This window comes from Rhipicephalus microplus, chromosome 6 (genome assembly GCF_043290135.1).
Source record: "Rhipicephalus microplus isolate Deutch F79 chromosome 6, USDA_Rmic, whole genome shotgun sequence".
Taxonomy (NCBI): domain Eukaryota; kingdom Metazoa; phylum Arthropoda; class Arachnida; order Ixodida; family Ixodidae; genus Rhipicephalus; species Rhipicephalus microplus.
The window spans coordinates 186,468,459-186,488,560 of NC_134705.1; the positions used below are offsets into that span (position 1 = coordinate 186,468,459).

Sequence of the window (20,102 nt, forward strand, 5' to 3'; positions counted from 1 at the left end):
CGAACGAAACCATAGTTTGTCAGTCCTGTGTGCAGAAAAAACTCCTCGTTGTATGTTCCGCAGAAATTGGGCGAGAACTATAATTGCTGCCCGAATCTTTTTATCATCAGACTTGTAGGAGACCAACCAAATGTGCCTGCATTGTTTCGTTGATGCTGGTTTTTTCTTTAACCGAGCTTCATTTATTTGGAGACCACTGTTTGGCCGCTGCAGGTAGAAATGCTCTTTTTGCCTGAATTCTCTAAAGTACGGCTCGCTCTATATGCTGCTCCGGACAATACACGGGTTTTCATGTCAACTGTGTAATACTGCAGCAGTCTGATTTGCCAAGTTGGGGGCTGGAGTGCGGTCTTCCCTTGAAGTTGTGAATAATGCTAACTAAATATTGCAGGTTGCCGCTGGGGCCAGCGTCAATGTGGACTTGCACGACAGCGGGCTCCCCGTGAGCCTCCTAGTGTACGCTGCCATGTGAGTACCTCCCTCTTGTTTGGAGCCTGCAGTGGCATTCGCCGTGTAATCGGTTGTTTGTTTTTGACTTGGTACTGTCACTGGGTAATGACTGCAAAGGGGCAGAAGCACTACCAGAAAGTGAGACTGCACTCATGCGACGGCGTTGAGATGTGTTGTACGTGATTTCTCCGGCACGACAGAAAGCTTACCCTTCGTAGTGTTTGTAGCTGCAGTAGTTGATCCCAAAAGCACGTACAGTGGGACCGCGATTATACTTTTAGGGGACCAAGCAAAACCGTCCTATAACCTGGGCGCCGTATAATTGAAAAACTAAGATTATAAGACCGCGACACTCAGCCTTGCTCTAAAAACGGGTGCAGACTGCCTGAATGAGCCCACGGCACAACCTTCTGCCTCTGCAATAAGGGTAGATTAAATTATTGTTGCCAGTGGTAGCTAACGGCAGGAATAATTAGTTGGAGGTCCGAGCGAATCTTTATTCTCAGCCTTAAAAACAATCAAATTCAATGCGCTTCTTTATACAGACAAGTAGAATCGGAAAATTGCCTGCGCGTGAAAACGAAACTGAAACCGTGGTGCTGTGAGCCTCCCATCAGAAGAATCGGACGCAGTGCCATCGCTATTGCATAACGTCGACGAACGAGTTTATGTACGATGCGTTTGTGCACGACTGAGCTGTGCATGTTATAATTTGTTGCCTTGTGAAGTGCAACGAGTTGTGTCCCGCCGCCGTTATGAACGTTGAAGTCAAGTGAAAGTAATTTTACTCGGCGAAAGCGGCTGCATCGTGCCCTTATGCGTGAGCAAACCAGTGAATGCGAGTGTGACAGAGGCAGGAGATCAGCCGTATGTCGACCAGGAAATGTTTCTACGGACCGAAAATGTGAAATTATCAGCTTTTTGGTCAGTTGAACCTACTCTGTGTGGATAAATCTTGACTAGGTAACAACCCCGGATACGTATGCACACGATTGAGGCATATGTAGACGTACATGAACTTCCAGGAGAATAAATTTTCCATTCGATAAAGATGACTCTACTTTTCCTGTAGCCCTCCTTGGGATACGCGAGTTCACATTTTGCACTCATGAATATTTGGTCGACATGTGATTCGAGTGAAAGTGTTTTTTTCTTTCCGACAGAACCTGAAAGTCGTCGTAAGAGGCAAGTCAGCGTAAAACTGCGTCGTATAACCAAGGTTTTTAATACATTGTTTTTATGGGGATTTTGCAGAGAGCAAACCGATTCGTCGTAAAATGCAGGTCGGCACGAAGCCAGTGGACGTATAATCGAAGTTCCACTGAAGTTGTTTTATAAGCGGTATTTTTCTATCTGAAAGGCTCTGAACATGGATGTCCCTTAACGTCCAGTAACGCTGAGAATTGATAGCAATGCTGGTAGGCCTTCTAACGACTTGTACATGTTGTCGGTCTGCTTTCGCGGGAGTTCCTGTAACTATGCTTAACACATTTATTCTGAGCTTTACAACTAGTTACATTGAGACAATGTAGCTCTATACAGCTTTCCTGTATTTGTACTGCATTGCTTGCGCCTGCAACTGAGGTTGTTGTGCCTGTGTCTGGGAAAGCTTGTCCAGTCGTCGTTAGTTTCTCGACACATGAGCCAAGCCAAGTCACCGAAAACGTCGCTGCACATCTGCGCGGCCGTGCCAAGTCGTTTCTGAGACTGTGTCTCGGAAATGACTCATCAGTAGGCTTGTGCGAATATTCTGAAGCTTCGAATATTCGAACGAATAGTAGGGTATTCAAGTTCGCTTCACCTCGAATTTAAATTACTCAACATTTCGAAGTAATTGCAAGGAACAAATAAATGCATATTAATCCAAATGTACCACCTGTAAAGGTAGTTTTACTGCAGTGTAGGAGTGCTGAACCGTGAAAGCACCTATTTAGAAAAAATCCGCTTCATCGCGAAGCCCCTTTACAAATTTAAAGGGGCCTTGCAACACTTTTCAAGCATTGTCAGAAAATGCTGTTGATCGGTAGTCGAGGCTACTTAGGTCACGCAAGCCAAATATTACAGCGCAGCACGCGGCGTGTGATTCACGATAAATTCTCAAAATCAGCTGAAAATTTCTTCTCTCGGCAAATAACTGCACGAGTTCAGAAATAACGCGTGGTGTATTTTCTTTTCCCAAGCCATCCCTCCCTACTTAGCTTCCAGAGCTTTCGTCGGGATGAGATGAGAACATGCACTTGCAGCGTGTGAGAAATCTTTGCAACTTCACGCGAGCTAGACGGATTCTAAAAATTTTTTCGGTGGTGAATTCATGACGCAATAAGCTTCTTTAGTGTATTCATTCTACGGCTACTTGAAAGTCGGATGGCCCCTTCAAATGAAAATAATACCCTCAAATAAATTCATTTTATTAAGCTTAAAAGCTTGTTATGACGGCTTGCTTGCTGAAGTGTAATAAATTTTAAATGTCAACGGATTTAAAGGGTTATGACTCGCATCCTGCTGAGAGTAAATATATGCTACTACTTAAAGTTGTTTTGACTTTCTTTGAACAAAAAAAAAAAGGCGTTTGCATAGAGGCCCTATTTCAATTAAAAAACAATATTGTGCAGGTTAGTTAGGTCATGATAAGTATGCCCATTTTTCTTTATATGTCATATATACTATTCGAATTTGATTCGAAATTATTGGACCAAAATCGCTATTTGCTTCGAACCTAAAATTCACTGTTTGCGCAAACCTACTCATCAGAAAAATACAGTGTCTCATAAGACAAACACAGTAATATTCTAATGTGTTTGAGCATTCTGTAGGCTCATGACACTGCCACTGTCGTGCCATAGCAGGCAGTAGACTACAGAGAATGCCATCACAACACGAAAACATGCATGAGTGTTGCCGAGTTGCCACTCCGGAATTCGTATGACACCAGAATCATTTCACATTTCCACAACGCTGGAATGGAATAGTAATGAAATGGGGACAACGGCTTCATGGAAATGGAATTGAGCACATTTTGCATGGAATAGAGTGTCAGTGGAATTATGCTTCTTTTTATTAAAATAGGGCAAGTTTTACATCTACGCACTGTTATTTCAAACTTCAAACATTAGTAAGCCAGAGCCTTGAGTTGAGCAATAAAGACGTATTTTCAAAATGGCTTGGCTGATTACTAGTACGGTACGTTTATAAGCAACACGTCTTCTACGATTCTAGGAGTTCTTGTAGAGTAAAACCTTGCTAATTTGAACTCAGTTATTTCGAAATCCTGCTTAATGCGAAGGATTTCCGCGGTCTCATATTTTGCAATGCAAGTTTGAGTGAATAATTTGAAGCGGCGGCCAGCACCAGTCCGGTTAATTTGAATGAAAACTTTGGGTGCAATGTACCAGTTCCGGATCCCGATTTCTCCGCGAATTCGCAGAAACGACGGCCATTAATTGCTACTAGGCAATGTAATGTACCGATACTAATGAGTGGCAGCTGAAGCACCCCAGCCTCGCTACTTCCCAGCGCTAAATAGAAAAAAAACTGTCCCGTTTTCAGCTACTTCGAAAACAAAGTTCGAACAGATCATTTTTTCCAGCCAAAACACATCGTGAGCTTCGTCATACTGGCCATTATGAAATTCATAATTATAATAGAAAGAATGTGCGAATGGTCGCATCATGACGTGCTGACGAAGCTAGGAGCAGGCGATATGCTGCCCGCATGTCATTACTGTATTGCAGTTAAGATGTCTTGTTTTCTGGAGGCGCATATTTCAGTCTATCACGACTGCGTTTTTTTCTTTCTTTCTTTTTTTTTTTGTGGCAGGATTGAAACCCACCATTCCTCCATGCTCGCGGCAAAATAAAGACCAGGTATTGCTGGAAAGCATCACCTTTCAGAGTTGCAAGCTTGCCGGCACAGCAAATGACGAGCACTGATTACTTTGCATAGTTCTAAGTTCCTTGCATCCCACTTCTTGTATGTTCTGTTAATTCGAAAACCCACTTAATTCGAAGCTTTCTTGCGGCCCCAGTGACTTCGAATTGACAAGGTTTTACTGTATATAGGCTGTTTTTTCAAAGTTTGCCTCTGTTCTTCGCATAACCGTGGTTTTATGCGGTGGGCATCCGTTGTGCAGAATTGCGCTAGCCTGCCGCTTTTTGTCTGTCAGCTTGCTAGCAGATGTTCAATACGATTTGTAGTGAAAAAACAACCTTTTCTTTTTTTTTTCTTGAGGTTGCCCTCTGGCATAAAAACTTATCATTCATGTTGGCATCACCGGGCCTCACAGGGCTAACCAACGCATTTCTGCCTCGGCAGGCACAATCTCCCTGGTGAGCTCATCCAGCTTCTCCTGAAGCACAAGGCCAACCCAAAGGCTGTCAACCATGCCACTGGCAACAACGCCCTCCATTATTTGGTGTCGCACCGAAGCAACCCTGGTGAGCATCGCACAGTGATTCATCGTATTTGTGGTGCATGTCGGACAAACTTTGAAGGCTCGTCTTGTCGAGAGAAAGAGAAACAACTTTAAGTGAAAAAAAAAAAAAAAATCTCAGAGAAATGGCGATCAGGCTGTGCCTGGCCGCCACCTCCTTCGTCTTGTCGAAATTTGAGCTGGCGTGCTTGCTAACTGCAGCTGTGGAGTTTTGGCATGTTGACCAAACGAGACAAATATTTTCTGTGAAGTTGGCTTCCTTTCTTTTATGGACCCATTACTGCATCATGCGAGTCGACGAGGCGGTCACGATTCGCCAAACTAACTGAAAGTACCAAGACCAAGTGCGTTACTTTGTCCTGGCGTTTCCCATCTTTTCGATTCAATCCACGAGGCCAGCAGTTTGTTCACACGAGGTTCATACACTTTTGTATTCCTCAACCAATGCCGATAGCTCCTATGAAACTAGTCAGTGTGGCAGTTGTCGTTAGCTCAGTTCGCAACTGTAACCTACAGCAGGCATTGTTTTGCTTGTGTGTGTGTGTGAAACAGAGCTACTGGACACTGTGCGTGCACTCCTGGACGCCGGTATCGACGTCAACTCTGTGAACGCCCGCGGTCGCTCGCCGCTGCACCTGGCGGCCAACGCGCACACCGGTGTGGCTGAGTGCTCGACGGCCCTCGAGGAGTTGCTACTGCAGAAAGGGGCTCGGGTGGAGGCCAGGGACGTCCGAGGGCGAATCCCACTGCACTACGCTTTCGTCAAAATCCACAGGTGGGTTTTTTCGATTTTTCTAGTAGCATAGCCGTTCTTTCTCGCTCTTGTTCGTATGTCGCACAGTTTAACAAGCTTCACCACTTTACTCTTGCAACCTTTCGAGTAGTGTTTATTTTCATTTTCCACTGTTCCCCGACTTGCTTGCAGACATTGGGACAACACGCCCTGTGATCCCTTGGAGCTGGCTACCTTGCTGCAGACAAATACGCAGGCTCCTTTGCTAGAACTTCAGGACGAGTTTGGCATGACTCCATTGCACTGCGCCACCATCAGAGGATCATCCATGTGCATGAATTCTTTCATTAACGTAAGTTGGGATCTCCCGAGTTTTTTATTGCCCTGGCAGATCCTGGTTTGTAAAGGGGACATTAAAATATACTATTGGCCATGCACATCTTCTTATAGTAACTTGGATTGGTCATGTAATTCTAAAGATAGGCAATGGTAAGTTTGAGCGATACGGACAGCCAGTGGTCACTTAGAAACGCAAAATGCAGCGAAGGACTGTGAAGTGTTTGTAGGTGGGTCGATAAAATTAAGAAATTATGAGACATAAAATGAAATTAGCTTAAGGGGGGACGCGGCTTTGGGATCGCGAAAAATGGCAAAAAAATCGATTTTTTGAAACTCAAGTTTTCAGTTTCTGGAACCCTTTTTCTATCTGGTTCCAAAATATCTACACTGAAAACCGCGCAGAAGTGCTTCGGAAAATTCGTTTCACCCACCTAGGTAGCAAAAATATTTCTGGAAATGGCGAGAAAACGGCGATTTTCAAAAAATAATAGCTTCGCTATGCTTGGGCCGGGAGCCGGCTTCTTGGGCTCTTCGGAAAGAGCATTTTTCCGTGTTTAACTTTCCCGCCTCAGCTGGCTCCTCCCTTTAACAACAAGCGAGCAAAAAGCAAATGTTTGAAGGTCGTTTTGAGGCCCTTGATTGGCCGTGGCCGCCATGTTGCCTCAGCTCGCCTCGCCATTGGCTCGATGCTCGCTCCGGGAGATCGTCGTCTGCTGCGTCGCGAGGACATGGCTCTCGAAAATCGCCACTTCGTGACGTGTTCACGGCTTGATAATCACTTAAGATATAACTACGCTTTAGTTACGAGCAGTAAGCGGATGCGCGATCAGGTTATTACGAGCGTCAGCGCGGTCTACGAGCGCCGCGCGTCATTGAAGTCGTCTTTAGCCCTAACTCCGCCGACTGCGGGCAGGAACGACCCGCTAGCGCATTCGTGGCGACGTGTTTCTTCGCAAGCAACGAAGCTGTAAGCGGCGGCACGATCTGATTACTACGAGTGGCCGCACCGGATGCACGATCAGATTACTACGAGCGGGCGCGCGGCGGTCTACGAGTGCGGCGCGTCATCGGAGTCGGCTTTAGGCCTAACACCGCCGACAGCGAGACTGCGGGCAGGAACGACGCGCAAGCGCACTTTTGGTGACGTGCTTCTTCGCAAGGAATGTACCACATCACTCGCTAGCTCCTCCGAATATTGTACGGGCATTTTACGCATCGGCAGCGGACAACACAGTCAAGCTCGTCACCCCCCCCCCCCCCCTTCACTGCCAAGGATCGCTCGGAACAGCGGCTAGCAGTTTCGCGCGTCGTCATTCGAAAATGCGATGCCAAGTGCAGTGCGTGCCGATTTTTTGTCTTCGTAGTTACACATTTCGCGGATCGTCATCGAACGCCGCCGGCAAGTGCATTACGCGCCGGCTGCACTGTCCACACGGCCGCGCACCCCACGGTCATATGGAGTGCCGTCAGTAAGCTTTTGTGATGCGATTCAGACGTGCTTGGAGCCGTGCTTGATATCTCCACGAACGTCTATGAATGTTCCGAGGTTAATGAATTGCTGTAGATTAGAATTTCCGCGACCGGCTGCATGATGATGCGTTTCACGGCTAGAGCGGCGAAAGAGCATGTGTGAATCAGGGGCACGAATTTTTATATGCCCGTTTCGTGTCATTAATTATACTGCTAGAAATTCCCGTGCCACCAGTCTTCTGCCCACAACTTTGTTATTTGGAAAGAAGGCATAGGCCGTCATGGTGTGATCCATTTTTCTGATGCAATAAACTTCTCTCCAAATAAAAAAAAGTTCAGTGAATATTTGTAATCAAGTACTTAATTACGCTAATTACAACTTCAGCACAAAAAAGTATGTTTAATAATTTCAGTATATGGTTTTATTCAATTACAATCTTTTCTGTCATACTTATCACACCACTCCTTCATACAAAGAACTTGGTTTGAAATTCATACTTGTTCTTTGTAACTCATGAAAAGGAGTAAATCATGAAAAGAAGTCAAATATCACAAGACAAACCTGAGATCACAATTTTTAGGTGTCTTAGAGACGTAAAGAAAAGTTGAAACTTTAAACGCAGCTTTCTCAATACTGTTTTTTTTTTTTTTTTGACATTATGCTCAGCCCCTCCACATGGTTCAGTGAAGAAATAATTTGTTTCTCGTAAAGTATTTGTGGTATCGCTTCAAAATTTTTATGAAAGCACTGTGAGGTTATTCTTAGTGTCTGTGCCAATTTTCATCAATATCCAACGAGAAACAAAAAAGTTCATTGAAAAAAAGCCTGTCGAAAACTTCGACAGGCTTTTTCTCACAAGTGTGTTTTGGACATTGTGCATTGCTCGTGGAAAGAGTAGCACGAGAATGACTGGACCGATTTTGATTCTGTTTTTTTCCCCTGAATCCCTGAACACTGCTTGTGGGTACAGCAATCTTCAATTTCTGTTTTGTGGCCCTGTTATTTTTCTAGACGATGATTTGTCCGTGCCATTGTTTCTGACAATGTGTGTCGGCAGCCATGATGATCTCTAAAAAAAAACGAGAACTTATTAAAAAATTCCGAGAGTGTCATACCCTGTAGCTTTCTTTTGAGTAAAGATCAACATCATTCGCATCTTCCTGGCATGTTTTGTTGCAGCGCTAGGCTTTCCACGAGCAGACCATGTAATTGGATCGTGTAGCATTATGTAACTTGAGAACTACTGAAGCTATCATGATGAAACTGAATATTTCCCTATTCTAGACACTTATGAGTTTGCATGCCAAATTTCATTGCTGTAGGTCAACAAATAAAAAAGTTTTTTTTCAAAGCCACCTCCCCCCTTAAGCTGGCAGGGTTAACTGGGGATCATTGAGGGAGGCCCTCGTCCTGCTGTGATCATAGAAGAGGCTGAAGGAGATGATGATGACAAAATTTTAGGCGTGACAAACTGTTTATTGTAGTGCACAGACCACACGGCAACAGTGATATTCTATGGGGTCTTATATCTAATGTTTTGGTAGGTTTAGAAGTTCATATGATGTGCATACCTGCCAGGTCTCCCGATTTGCCCGGGAGACTCCCGAATTTCAATTGCTTTGTGCGATTGTACGACGGAGATGCAAATCTCCCGGAAGTGCCCGCGTGTTTGTCTCAAAGCGGGCTCTAGTTTGGTAACCTAGCACGAATGCACACGCGTGGAGTGCTGATTGTCATCGCTATCGTTGAAGAGCTCGAATGTGCCTAGTCGACCAAGCGGAGCCGTCGCAAAAGCAAGCGAGCGTGCTAGTACTTCTCCGAGTATGTGAATGCAGCGCTGTTGCTCTGTGAGCTATGAGGCGCAAGGCAGGCGTGGTGGCGCTAGCGTCGGATTCTGCTGTATTTTCCACGCTGTATTTTCCACGTTTTGTCGAAGAAGCACACCAACAACGTTCAGTGCCAGGAGGAAGAGCATCTTGTAGTGCCATCATTTCTTGATCGCCGCGCCTCTCGCACAGCTGGTGCTAGCTCGAGCTGCGCGAGGATTAGAACGAGCTCACGCACCTGGCGCGTCGGACGTGGACAGCCACCGCGGCTCCGCTTTAGGCGTGCAATAAAGTGGCGAGATCAGCACGGCCCCGTCGGCCGCCTTCGACGCCCTCTCACGTCTCTCTTCTCTCGCCGCTACATTGGTGACCCGGAGAACACGCCCTTCGCCGAACGGCCCGCTGCTTGTTCCCGCAACTCTGCCCGCCAGTGCCGCCGTTCCAATAGACCTACCCCAAGGTATGGTTTATGCAGCTCGATGCCGTTCTTGCGGTGAATGGCATCACGGACCAGCTGCTGATGCACGCCATTCTTCTCGACGCCCTTCCGGTAGAGTTGCGCCATCTCGCTGCCACTTCAAGCACCAGCCCGCAGCCTTACGATGCCCTCTGCACTGCGGTGCTCGCCCGCAGCGGCAACACATACCGTCCGCTTCCGTTTTTCCGCTCCAGGCAGGTTTTCCCGGCGTCGCAGAGCAAGGTACGAACCGGTCCGCAGCCCTCCATTGACCGCTACCTCGGTACCCCGGCTTCGACTACTTCTACACCTGATCCGGTCGCAGAAACATCCACTCCTGCACCTGATCACGACCGCGAGGTAGAAGACTCCCCCACTGCGACTGACCTTCCCTCCGAGAGGTACATTCCCTCAGAGCCCCCGTGCGGAGCTTCATCACACGTACCTGCCACCTGCACGTTTTCCACGAAAGCGACGGCACGTGACCTCGTGGCCCCACCAGACTCCATGACAACCTCGGCTGGGCCAGCTGACCTTCCTGCAGACTCCCCGCCTGTCCCGGCGCCTGTGGAGGCCCACGGCACCACTCGCATTGTGGACCCAGAGCCCATTGTGACACTCCACGCCATCAGTTCCCCCTGCACACCGGTGCCTGCTGCTCAGGGCCTCGTGGACTGCCGGCGCCTACTGACATCATCCTCGATGTGTCCTGCGGGGGTTCGGGCCCCTGGGCATGCACGGCTGGACGTGCGTGATGCTGTGGCGATGTCAGGGGGTCCCGAGGGCCGCACGCCTGGCTCACCGCGGGTGGAGCACACCGTGCGTGCCCCAACGGATGCGCAGTTGGGCCATCCGCCTGCCACTGTGTGCGCGTGCTCGAGCATTTCGGCGCCGTCGACGGCCCATGACAGCTGTGACGCCGCATGCCCGCCGCTCGGTCTCGCATCACCGGACGTCGGGTTTGGCTCAAACAGCGCGACGACTCATCGGCGTACGCCTACGCGTCGCGCGTCGTCAGAGGTCGGGGAAAGCGGTCTGTCAGTGCCCTCTGGGCCGGCTCGTTGTCACTGTAAACCATGTCGCACTTCGTCGGTCCAGAGCGCACCGTTTCAGACTTATCTGCACCCTGCTCGGCCGACCAGGCGGCCGCCGCGCCCGGTGATGTGCCACCGGAAGCGACGGTACCGGCACAGTGGGCGCACTGCCAGGGTTGACCGCACTCCCTGTCGTCGTCCCCACCAGCTCCAACGTGGAGGTAACGCTGGACCCTCTGAACTGGCCGTGCTGCGCTCATGCCGCAGTTATTTTTTGAGCATCAGTGTCCGAGTGCGCTGGACAATCGGCCGCGCCGGGGCGGCCTGTGTGTGTTCTCGGCCCTTGGACATTTTTCACCTTGTTGTTGGTGCTCGCTGTCGACAAGGGTGTCCCTTCATCACGACCCTCGCCCGCTCCTTCCAACAGCGTGCCTGCCTGGCCACCCTCGTCCGCTGCGCCATTCCCAGTGTCGCCCGCCAGAGACCCACTGGTTCCCGATGATCACTACACGTCGACAAACTGAAACTTCCCAAACGGACACCTTGCGGATTGTCGTTCATGTATATAGTCTCTTTCTCTTTCTTTTTTTATATGCCTTCGAATCGCGCAAAGTGCTAGGGGGGGAGCCCTGTAGTGCCATCATCATCGCCATCATTTCTTGATTACCGCGCCGCGCCTCTCGCGCAGCTGGTGCTAGCTCGAGCTGCGCGAGGATTAGAACGAGCTCACGCACCTGGCGCGTCGGACGTGGACAGCTACCGCGGCTCCGCTTCAGGCGTGCAATAAAGTGGCGAGATCAGCACGGCCCCGTCGGCCGCCTTCGACGCCCTCTCACGTCTCTCTTCTCTCGCCGCTACAATCTAATGCAACAATTTTTCTGTGAGCAAGACGGCGACAATGATGTGATACGTACGGAATGTTTGTTTACCGCTTTTCTGCTTGAGCACAGCATTCCGTTGAGTGTCTCCGACCACGTGGGACCCTTGCTGCAGAACATGTTTCCAAAATGCGATGTTGTAAAGCGCTACGGCTGTGCTAGAACTAAGACTGCAATGATTGTCAGCAAAATGGCAGGCCATGCACAAGAGTGTGTGGTGAGTGCCTTGAAAAGACGAGTTTTTGCGGTTGCCACTGACGGCTCAATGACAGCCAGGCACAGCTGTACCCCATAGTGGCCACCTTCTTTGCGGAAGAATAGGGCATTATCGAGAGCAAACTGCTTACTTGAAGCACCCTGGAAGGCCCTTCAACGGGGCGCAACATCGCCAAGTTACCGTAATTACTCGAATCTAACGCGCACCTTTTTTCCGGTTAAGCGAGTTCATAAATCGCATGCGCGTTAGAATCGAGTACGAACAAAAAAATTATGGCCTATCTATTGCCATCGGCAAATCTAAAATGGCCGCCCCCTACGTGCGTCGGCATGGCGCGTCGTCCATTTCTGCCTATGTGTTTCTCATGTGCGGCACTTCGTACGTGTGCTGAGGAGTTCATCTAGTAGTGCATTAGCATCGACGGCGTGGAATGGCCGACTCCAAAAACTCGAGTGCACCACGATGCCGCTTTTAAAAGAAAAGTCATCGCGTGTGCAGAAACGGACGGAAATCGGGCCGCATCGCGGTCGTTCGGAGTTCCCGAAACGTGCGTGCGGGACCGGCGGAAACAAAAGCAGAAGATTTTCGACAGCAAAGCTTTACGCAAAGACTTCAGTGGACCACAGCAGGGTCGGTTTCCGCAAATTAAAGAGCTGCTCGGCGAGAATGTGCTTTAGCAGCGAGCAGCACAGCGGCCCGTGACGGCAGAACTGCTCCAAGTGCGGGCTATGCAATTAGTCTTAGAAAAATGTCTAATGCGGAGCCAGTTTAAAGCAAGCAGGTTCTGGCTAACTAACTTTATGAAGAGGAAAGGCTTTTCCCTCCGAAGGGGAACATGCATATGCGAAAAGTTTTGCGGAGGAGTACGATGAAAAGCTTCACAGTTTTCAGAGGTTCGTCCTAAACTTGCGGCGCAACAACGACTACCTGCTTGGGCAAATCGGGAATGCCGATCAGACGCCTCTTTACTTCGACATGCCTGGCACCACAACCGTCGGTCCACGGTAAAACTACAGTGACGGCAATGCTCTGTTACACGTCAGATGGGCACAAGCTTCGCCCGTACTTCATATTTAAATGGAAGACGCTCCCGAAAGGAGTCGTTTTTTCGAGTGGTGTGATCATGCGGGCCAGAGAGCAAAATGGGTGCGCGTTGCAATCGATGTCTTGCGTTTTTTTTTTTTTTTTTCGCAATGGAAATCGGGTGCGCGTTACAATCGAGGGCGCGGTAGAATCGAGTAAATACGGTAGTTATGGACAGTTTTGCGTCATTGAATGTGCCATTGTCTAATTTCATAGCTTTTTGCTGTGACAATGCCAACGTGATGATGGGCAATAAGAATGGCATAGCGGCAACGCTAACCGAGGCCCGTGAAAGCATTGTGGAAATTGGATGCCCATGCCATTTAATAAACATTGCGACTGAAAAGGCAGCTTCTTGTCTCCCAGCGAAGGAGGACGAAGTCCTTGTGGACATTTTTTATTATTTAGAAAGAAGTGCTAAAATAAAAAGTTCGCTTAAAGGGTTTCACGAACTGCAGAATAAGGAGTTTCGCAAGATTCTAAAGCACGTTAGCCAACCAGATGGCTTTCGCTGGGAAGATGCCTTGAAAGGCTCCTATATCAGTGGGCACCGCTCTCGAGTCTTTTCCTTCAAGAAGTGAAAAGAGATGCCACTACAGGGTCCCGATTTTTGACCTACTACGACATTCCCGAAATGCCAGCACAAACTGAAGACACTGAGCAGCACCAGTTCAGACAGAAGAGAAAGAAGTCTGTTGAATCAACACCTGTGCCTGTGAAAAAAGTTAAGGCTACTGATGTGTGCAAGACTGGATCAACTTGCATAACACGTGAGGAACGACTGTTCGTGTTCTTGAGCTCGGAGCTTAGCAAAGCTTGCTGTCTGTTTTTAAATAACGTTATTCCTGCTTTTGAGACAGTCAACTGCCGCCTGCAAGCACAGGCACCCCCAATACACAAGCTACAGCCTATACTTCTAAACCTTCTTGAGGACATCATTTCAAGGTTTGTGAGGCCAGCACTGCTAAAGCAGCACAATGACATCTGTTTGATAGACTACCACTGCAGAAATGTGCAAAAGGATGATCAAGACTTGGTAATTGGACACCTAGCTAAGTGTGTTGTTTAAAAGCTCAAGCCAAGTGACAAAAAGGAATTTTTTGAGGCTTTTAGAAGGTACATGGTTGCTGCATGCGACTACATGCGCCTCAAGTTTCCTTTTAGAAATGAGGCTTTGATCAATGCACGTGTTGCGAATATTGAAGCTATGGATAACATGTCATTTAAGAATGTCCTTTCCTTTGTTGAGCGGTTTCCAGCGTTATTGTCACAAAACGAGCACGAGACCAGAGATCAAGTTATTAGTGCACTGGAAATGGAATTTGTGAAGATGCAGTCTTTCAAAATTCCTGCAAATTTACTGGAAGAGGAACGGGTCGATGTGCAGTGGAGAAAAATCTCGCTGCTTAATGTCGAAGATGGACTTATGAAATTCAGTCGCATTGCTCAAGCGATGCTGGAAATCCTTTCAGTACCGCACAGCAATGCTGAATGCGAGCGGCAGTTCAGCATTGTGAGGAAGACTCGGACAGAGTTCCGCGCTTCCATGTCAGACAAGACACTTGGGCAACTACTCCAGGCCAAATGTCATAGCCGCGGACCATGTTATTCACAGGTATATTCTGAGGAGCTTTTGAAAAGGGCCAAATCTTCCACAACAAAAATTGGGCAGTAGTGCAACTGCGTGTGACACAGCTTGGACTGTTGAGTGACAGCTTGGACTAGCATGGTGCTAAGGTTGGACTCCACATGCAGTTTCTCCGTGCAAAAAAACATTCTTTTGGCGAAGTGTTGGAGTGGCAGCAGCGAGCATTGTTATGCCCGACAGTGCTCGAAGGACTTCTCGAAAAAGGTGGCTTCAGCCACGTCGAAGATTTGGTGGCGGTGACCACAGCGGGATAGGTTGTTGGCGCTTTACAAAAACTATACCATTATTGTGCCATGATAAGTTAATAAAAATTCAATCTTGAGAAAAAGCGTGTGAAAAATTCCACCTCCCGTGACCCCCCCCACCCCACCCCCCCACCCCGGTTGGATCTCTCTAATGCCTGTGCTGCCAACCTGGCAGGTATGGATGTGTATCCTTAAAAAGGCCAAGTTTCTTCGGCCTGGTTGTGCCGCCTGTATATTTTTTTATCTTCATGTACTGATGTAGGGGACCACTTTTATTAGTGACTGCATGCTAAAACTAGACCAAAATTAGTGAAATATGTTGAGGTTTTTAATTCACTTCACCATGAACACTCTATTAAGTTTCGTGGAGTTGCTATTAGTGGAGCTTTAAAAGATGAGAGCATGCCTGAGACGTTTATTAGTTGGTAGAGCAAATTATAAGGAATTGCCTGGGAGGAATACGCTCGAACCTTATTAGTATAACAAGTTGCATCTTGTACAAAAGTAAGTTCGTTATATCCGAAAATTTGTTATAAAGGTTTAATCTTAACTATATAATCTATTGCAACTATTTTCTTATTCCCTTCTTTATAACTGATTTTTTGTTATATGTGGGTTTGTTGTATCAAGGTTTGAGTGTAATTGAAGAAAGAAAAAGGAACATTTAAAAAAATGCTTGACATCTATTTGCCTTCGCTGTGTTGTGTTAAAGAGGAGTCTGTTTCGTGCATTTTTCCTTTTGCAGAAGATGAAGACAGTTGATATAAAGGACAAGGCTTCAAACACCCCCTTGGGTTTGGCAGTGCTCAACAACCACCCCACGTAAGGCACCGCTAATCTCTCGGTTATGTTTTTCGGGCTTCTTGTTGAATGGAAGGGGCAAGTCGAGTGCAGCATTCTTTTTTTCTCTCCACTCACGGTTTTTGTCATTTTTAAGCATGTATCCACGAACCAACCTTATTCTTATCTGTTTTTTTTTTTTTCCTGTTTCTGTGTCCTTAACATGCTTCATAAAGAAAGAGGCCAGTATATTTGCAAACTAACGTCAGCTATTCTTTGCGGTGCTTACTGTTCATACGCACATAGTGAACGTTGGTTCTGTAATAAAGGGTTATTATCAGCCTCTCGTACTGTAGTGCTTTTTCTTAGGGCTGTTTAAAATGTTTGTCTAAAAAAAAAAAAAGCTTAAGACTGGAGTGCTTCCTCATCAGTGAATATGCACAGAAGACAAAAGAGCACACATACACACGCGGGAGTTGCACAGTGTACCTTTTCCGGATCTTTTAATGCGATTGCGTTGAGCTCGTTTCGCAAAAATTTCAGCGTTGGTGTTGGCGTCGACGTCACTGGTTTTGAGCAAAAAATCGTCTTATGCGTGACCAAAAACTCAAGAACGATGCAAATAAAATAAATTATAAAGAAACCTGGGTCACAGTGGGGCCAAGCCAGGGTCGTTTTGGGTAAGAGTGGGGATCAAACCTAGGTCGTTTGCGTGGCAAGCGGTGCACCACGCAGCCGTGCACCACGGATGTGGTACACTGCTTGCCAAGCGGATGTTCTACCACACGGTAACTTTGAATACAGTAAAAAGAACTTCCTCTTCTTGGAAATGCAGTGAAAGTAGCTTTTATGATTTACACACGCGTCCTTTATATAAACATGCTTCACAATGCAACACGAGATTTTGAGGTAATAATGCGTGGTACAAGCACCCATTGCCAGCGGGCATCAGAACATGCAAATATCATAATGGCTTCGTGGTTTAAAGCTGGTCAGGTACAACAAAAGGCACTCACACTACTGCGCCCATTTCCTTAAGGCCACGCAGTGGGTTCATAGCAAGTATGAAAAGGTTTCATGCACTATGTGTTTGAAGTACGCACTAGGGACAAAATATCGCTATCGCATCCAACTCCTAAAGGTACCCTAATTAGGGTTCCCTCATTTTATTTTACGTGATGCCTGTGTTCGCTTTGGTGGTTCAGTGGGTACGGTGCTTGGCTGCTAACCCGAAGGTCGAGAGTTCGATCTTGGCCGCAACCTCATAATCATGTGGTTTTGTCGCGTGAAACACCGAAAGTTATGTTAATCTGATGCCCTAGTCACCAGCCATTTTTTACTTGTGTGAAATGTCCCCAAAGGCGATTGTTGAATAATGTAGTCACCCAACAACAATTGGCTGTGCGCCGCCTTGATGTGTTGCTCTGAACAAAGGCGCACTTCGTCCATGCAGGTGCGTGCTGTTGCTGCTGCAGAAGGGCGCCCTCCCAACGTTAGACCTTGTGATCCAGCGGAATGACCCGCCGCAGCCAGGCTTGCGCTGGCTCTATGTCCACAAGAAGATCCGCGCCCCGCTGCACGTACCCATCTTGCAGGTGCATTAACCCATAATGCGATTTTCGCGTGTGTGTGCTTCACCTGAATCTCCCGTGCACCGCTTAACGAGAGTTTCCACAATGATAAATAACGAAAGACTGTCCTTTGAGGGTTCTTCTATATGGTGTGCTCTCGTGTGGAGCCACCTTCTGCATATAGCCCACAAACCTAGCTACAAAAATGAATAGCGCAATAGACAGACTGGCAGAAAACGCACACGTAGTCCTTGTCCGTTGCATTGCTATTAAATTCATGGTGTCATACCTACATGCACAAGCGTGCACCTGGCACAGCCACAAACCACAGAAAAATAATCTTAAAAAATTGGCTGCATATCTACGTGCTTCGCTGCAAATGTCGTCGAAAGACAATAGTCTTCTGCCGGCCGCACTACATGAGTCCTCGGGGCATGTCTTGTAGAGTGGGCTGTATTTCATCAAGCAGCCATTTATGTTTTGCCTTGCCTCACACAATGCCTCTTCTATGTTGAATCGGTCGCATCTGGCTGGCATTGATAAAATAAAGGAAGCGCAGCTTGAGATATGAACGCCATCTGGAAGTGGTGTTGGGAAACGTGACCTTGTGCAGAACCCAGGGCCACTGCCAGGTGGCAGCACCATGTCGTCGGCAGAGGGCTTTTTTGGTGCATACTGTCGCATTTTCAGTGCAGCCTAAGGAATACTAGTGTCTGAAAAATTGAATGTCTGTGTATTTTGTTGTAAAGGGACACACTGCCTAATACTTGCATATTGTTGTTGCGCCTCAAATATGCGTAATATTTGTCCGCGCATGCGACCGCGGCGGTGAGAACGGGGGCAACGCCTGCTCGTGGGGTGCAGGCCAGCCTTATGTGGACGCGAGCCGCGTGCCCGCAGCCGCGGAAGATGCATGCTAGTAGCAAAATGCCAAGATGCAGAGCAAAATTTCTAGATTGTCCGTGGGGAAAATTAGTTATATCAAGGTTGCTTCCCACAGTTACTTTGTTACATAGAGGTTGCAAATACATGTGCTTCTATGGAGCAACGGTGGAGAATAGAAAACCTTCATTATATCGAGGAATTCATTACATGGAGGTTCGTTATAAGCAAGTTTAACTGTAGCACAGCCTGAAAGACAGCTTTGCCTCAATATGAGAGTGTGATGGGGTGAGGCATAATAAAAATTTGAAGGACGTTGACTGTATTTGTCTTCGGGAAGTTCGAATAGTCAGATTTCATTGGAAATTGAATAGCAAACACTATTCATCAATATTTGCAATTTCTTATATTCATGCACCCCAAGTTGCTAACATTGGTTAGCAACTTGGCAAGTGTTGCCTAACTTGGCCATTCACTGTTTAACAGTCTATAAGGACGTCAATGTTGTAAAATTTGCTCACGTCTTTATCTATGTCGAAGTAGGTATTGCTCTACGCATATGTATCACGGAAGATAATTTCGCTTGACCCTCTCTTCTTTTTTTGTGTTCTTCGTTTGTGCAGGAGATCGTAAAGCGGTCATGGCAAGGCATTCTGCAGCAAATCATCGAGCATCTAGAGCTTGGTGGCAAGGGCCTGGCTCTCGCTGTTGAGGTGAGTGCCCTTGTGTTAGTGCTTCTTGTTTGGGTTTGGAAGATTCCCATTTTGAAATGCAGTATTTTATCAACTAGAACAATCTCGTATTTTTCTATAGATATAGTAAACAAACAAACAATAACCTAACTTTGCTTCGTTTTATACACCGTGTGCAACACTGTGGAAGCTAGCAAGGCTACTTGCAGTAGATGCATTCACACCAATAAACAGATTAATTGCTTTACCCCCGGCACAGTGTAAGAAAAATAATTTAAGTGCGGACACTTTCCGCCCACTACAACAGAGAGTGCGTCTAGATAATGTTCGAGTTTAGTACATGTGCCGGCCGCAGTTTTGTAGTGGGGGGGTCGCTGCGACATGAGGGCTTAAGAAACCTAGTACTACGAGGCGAACGCGCGTTTTTTTTTTTTATTTATCACCTCGTATTATTTTTTAAAACCATGCACGCTAGCAACTAGAGCTAGCGACCGAAAAACGTCACGTGCAGTGGACGCCGCTGTTGGCTGCACAGTGTAAGAAGAAAAAAACAAATGTTATACTTTCAACACCGAGTTCTCACATTCGCAACGCCGTTACGAACTCTACGCACGCAGCTTGTCTTCTGTTACATACGCCTGCCACAGTTGCGTGGGGGGTGCTGCAACATGAAGGTCGAGAGGAGGAAAGAGGCCAACATTATCTAGACGCACCGTTAATGTGATATATATATATATATATATATATATATATATATATATATTATGAAGTCTTGGTAGTCTTGGTTGCGACAACGTTTAATTGAGGAAAGACCTCGCAAAACGAACGGGCAGAGCCAGTACACAGACAATGACGATGATGATGACCCAGAGTGGCAATGAGGACAAAGAGACAAGCGGATGATGGTGATTGTGATCATGCAGGAATGAGGACGATGTAAAAAAACAAATGCCCACAATATATATATATATATATATATATATATATATATATATATATATATATAAGGGAAAGAAGTGTATACCTAAGGGCTCGTTTTTCTGTGTTTTAACACAATATTAATGAGATCTAACAGACAGTAATGCCAAGGAATGTACAGGGGAAGTTATTGGAACCAATGGAATGTAAATAAGAAGAAAGAAAAGTGGATGAAAAAATTTCCAGCCGTGAGCAGGAATCGAACCTACGACCTTCGAATTGAACGCGTTATTCGAAGGTCGTTGGTTCGATTCCTGCTCACTGCTGGTAATTTTTTCATCCACTTTTCTTTCTTGTTATTTACATTCCATTGGTTCCAATAACTTCCCCCTGTACATTCCTTGGCATTACTGTCTGTTAGATCTCATTAATATATATATATATATATA

The 20,102-nt window shown here is 46.8% G+C and overlaps 1 protein-coding gene across 5 annotated transcripts in view; it reads left to right on the top strand.

Moving 5' to 3' along the window:
• Positions 1-20,102, top strand: part of LOC119167007 (poly [ADP-ribose] polymerase tankyrase) — a 100,785-nt gene that overhangs the window by 46,008 nt on the left and 34,675 nt on the right. For all 5 annotated transcript variants that reach the window (XM_075867243.1, XM_037418413.2, XM_037418414.2 and 2 more), the window contains exons 28-34: positions 392-468; positions 4,762-4,883; positions 5,432-5,654; positions 5,805-5,964; positions 15,556-15,632; positions 17,044-17,185; positions 18,667-18,756. In XM_075867243.1, coding sequence (XP_075723358.1) covers positions 392-468; positions 4,762-4,883; positions 5,432-5,654; positions 5,805-5,964; positions 15,556-15,632; positions 17,044-17,185; positions 18,667-18,756 — 891 coding nt within the window. The remainder of the gene's footprint in view (positions 1-391; positions 469-4,761; positions 4,884-5,431; positions 5,655-5,804; positions 5,965-15,555; positions 15,633-17,043; positions 17,186-18,666; positions 18,757-20,102) is intronic.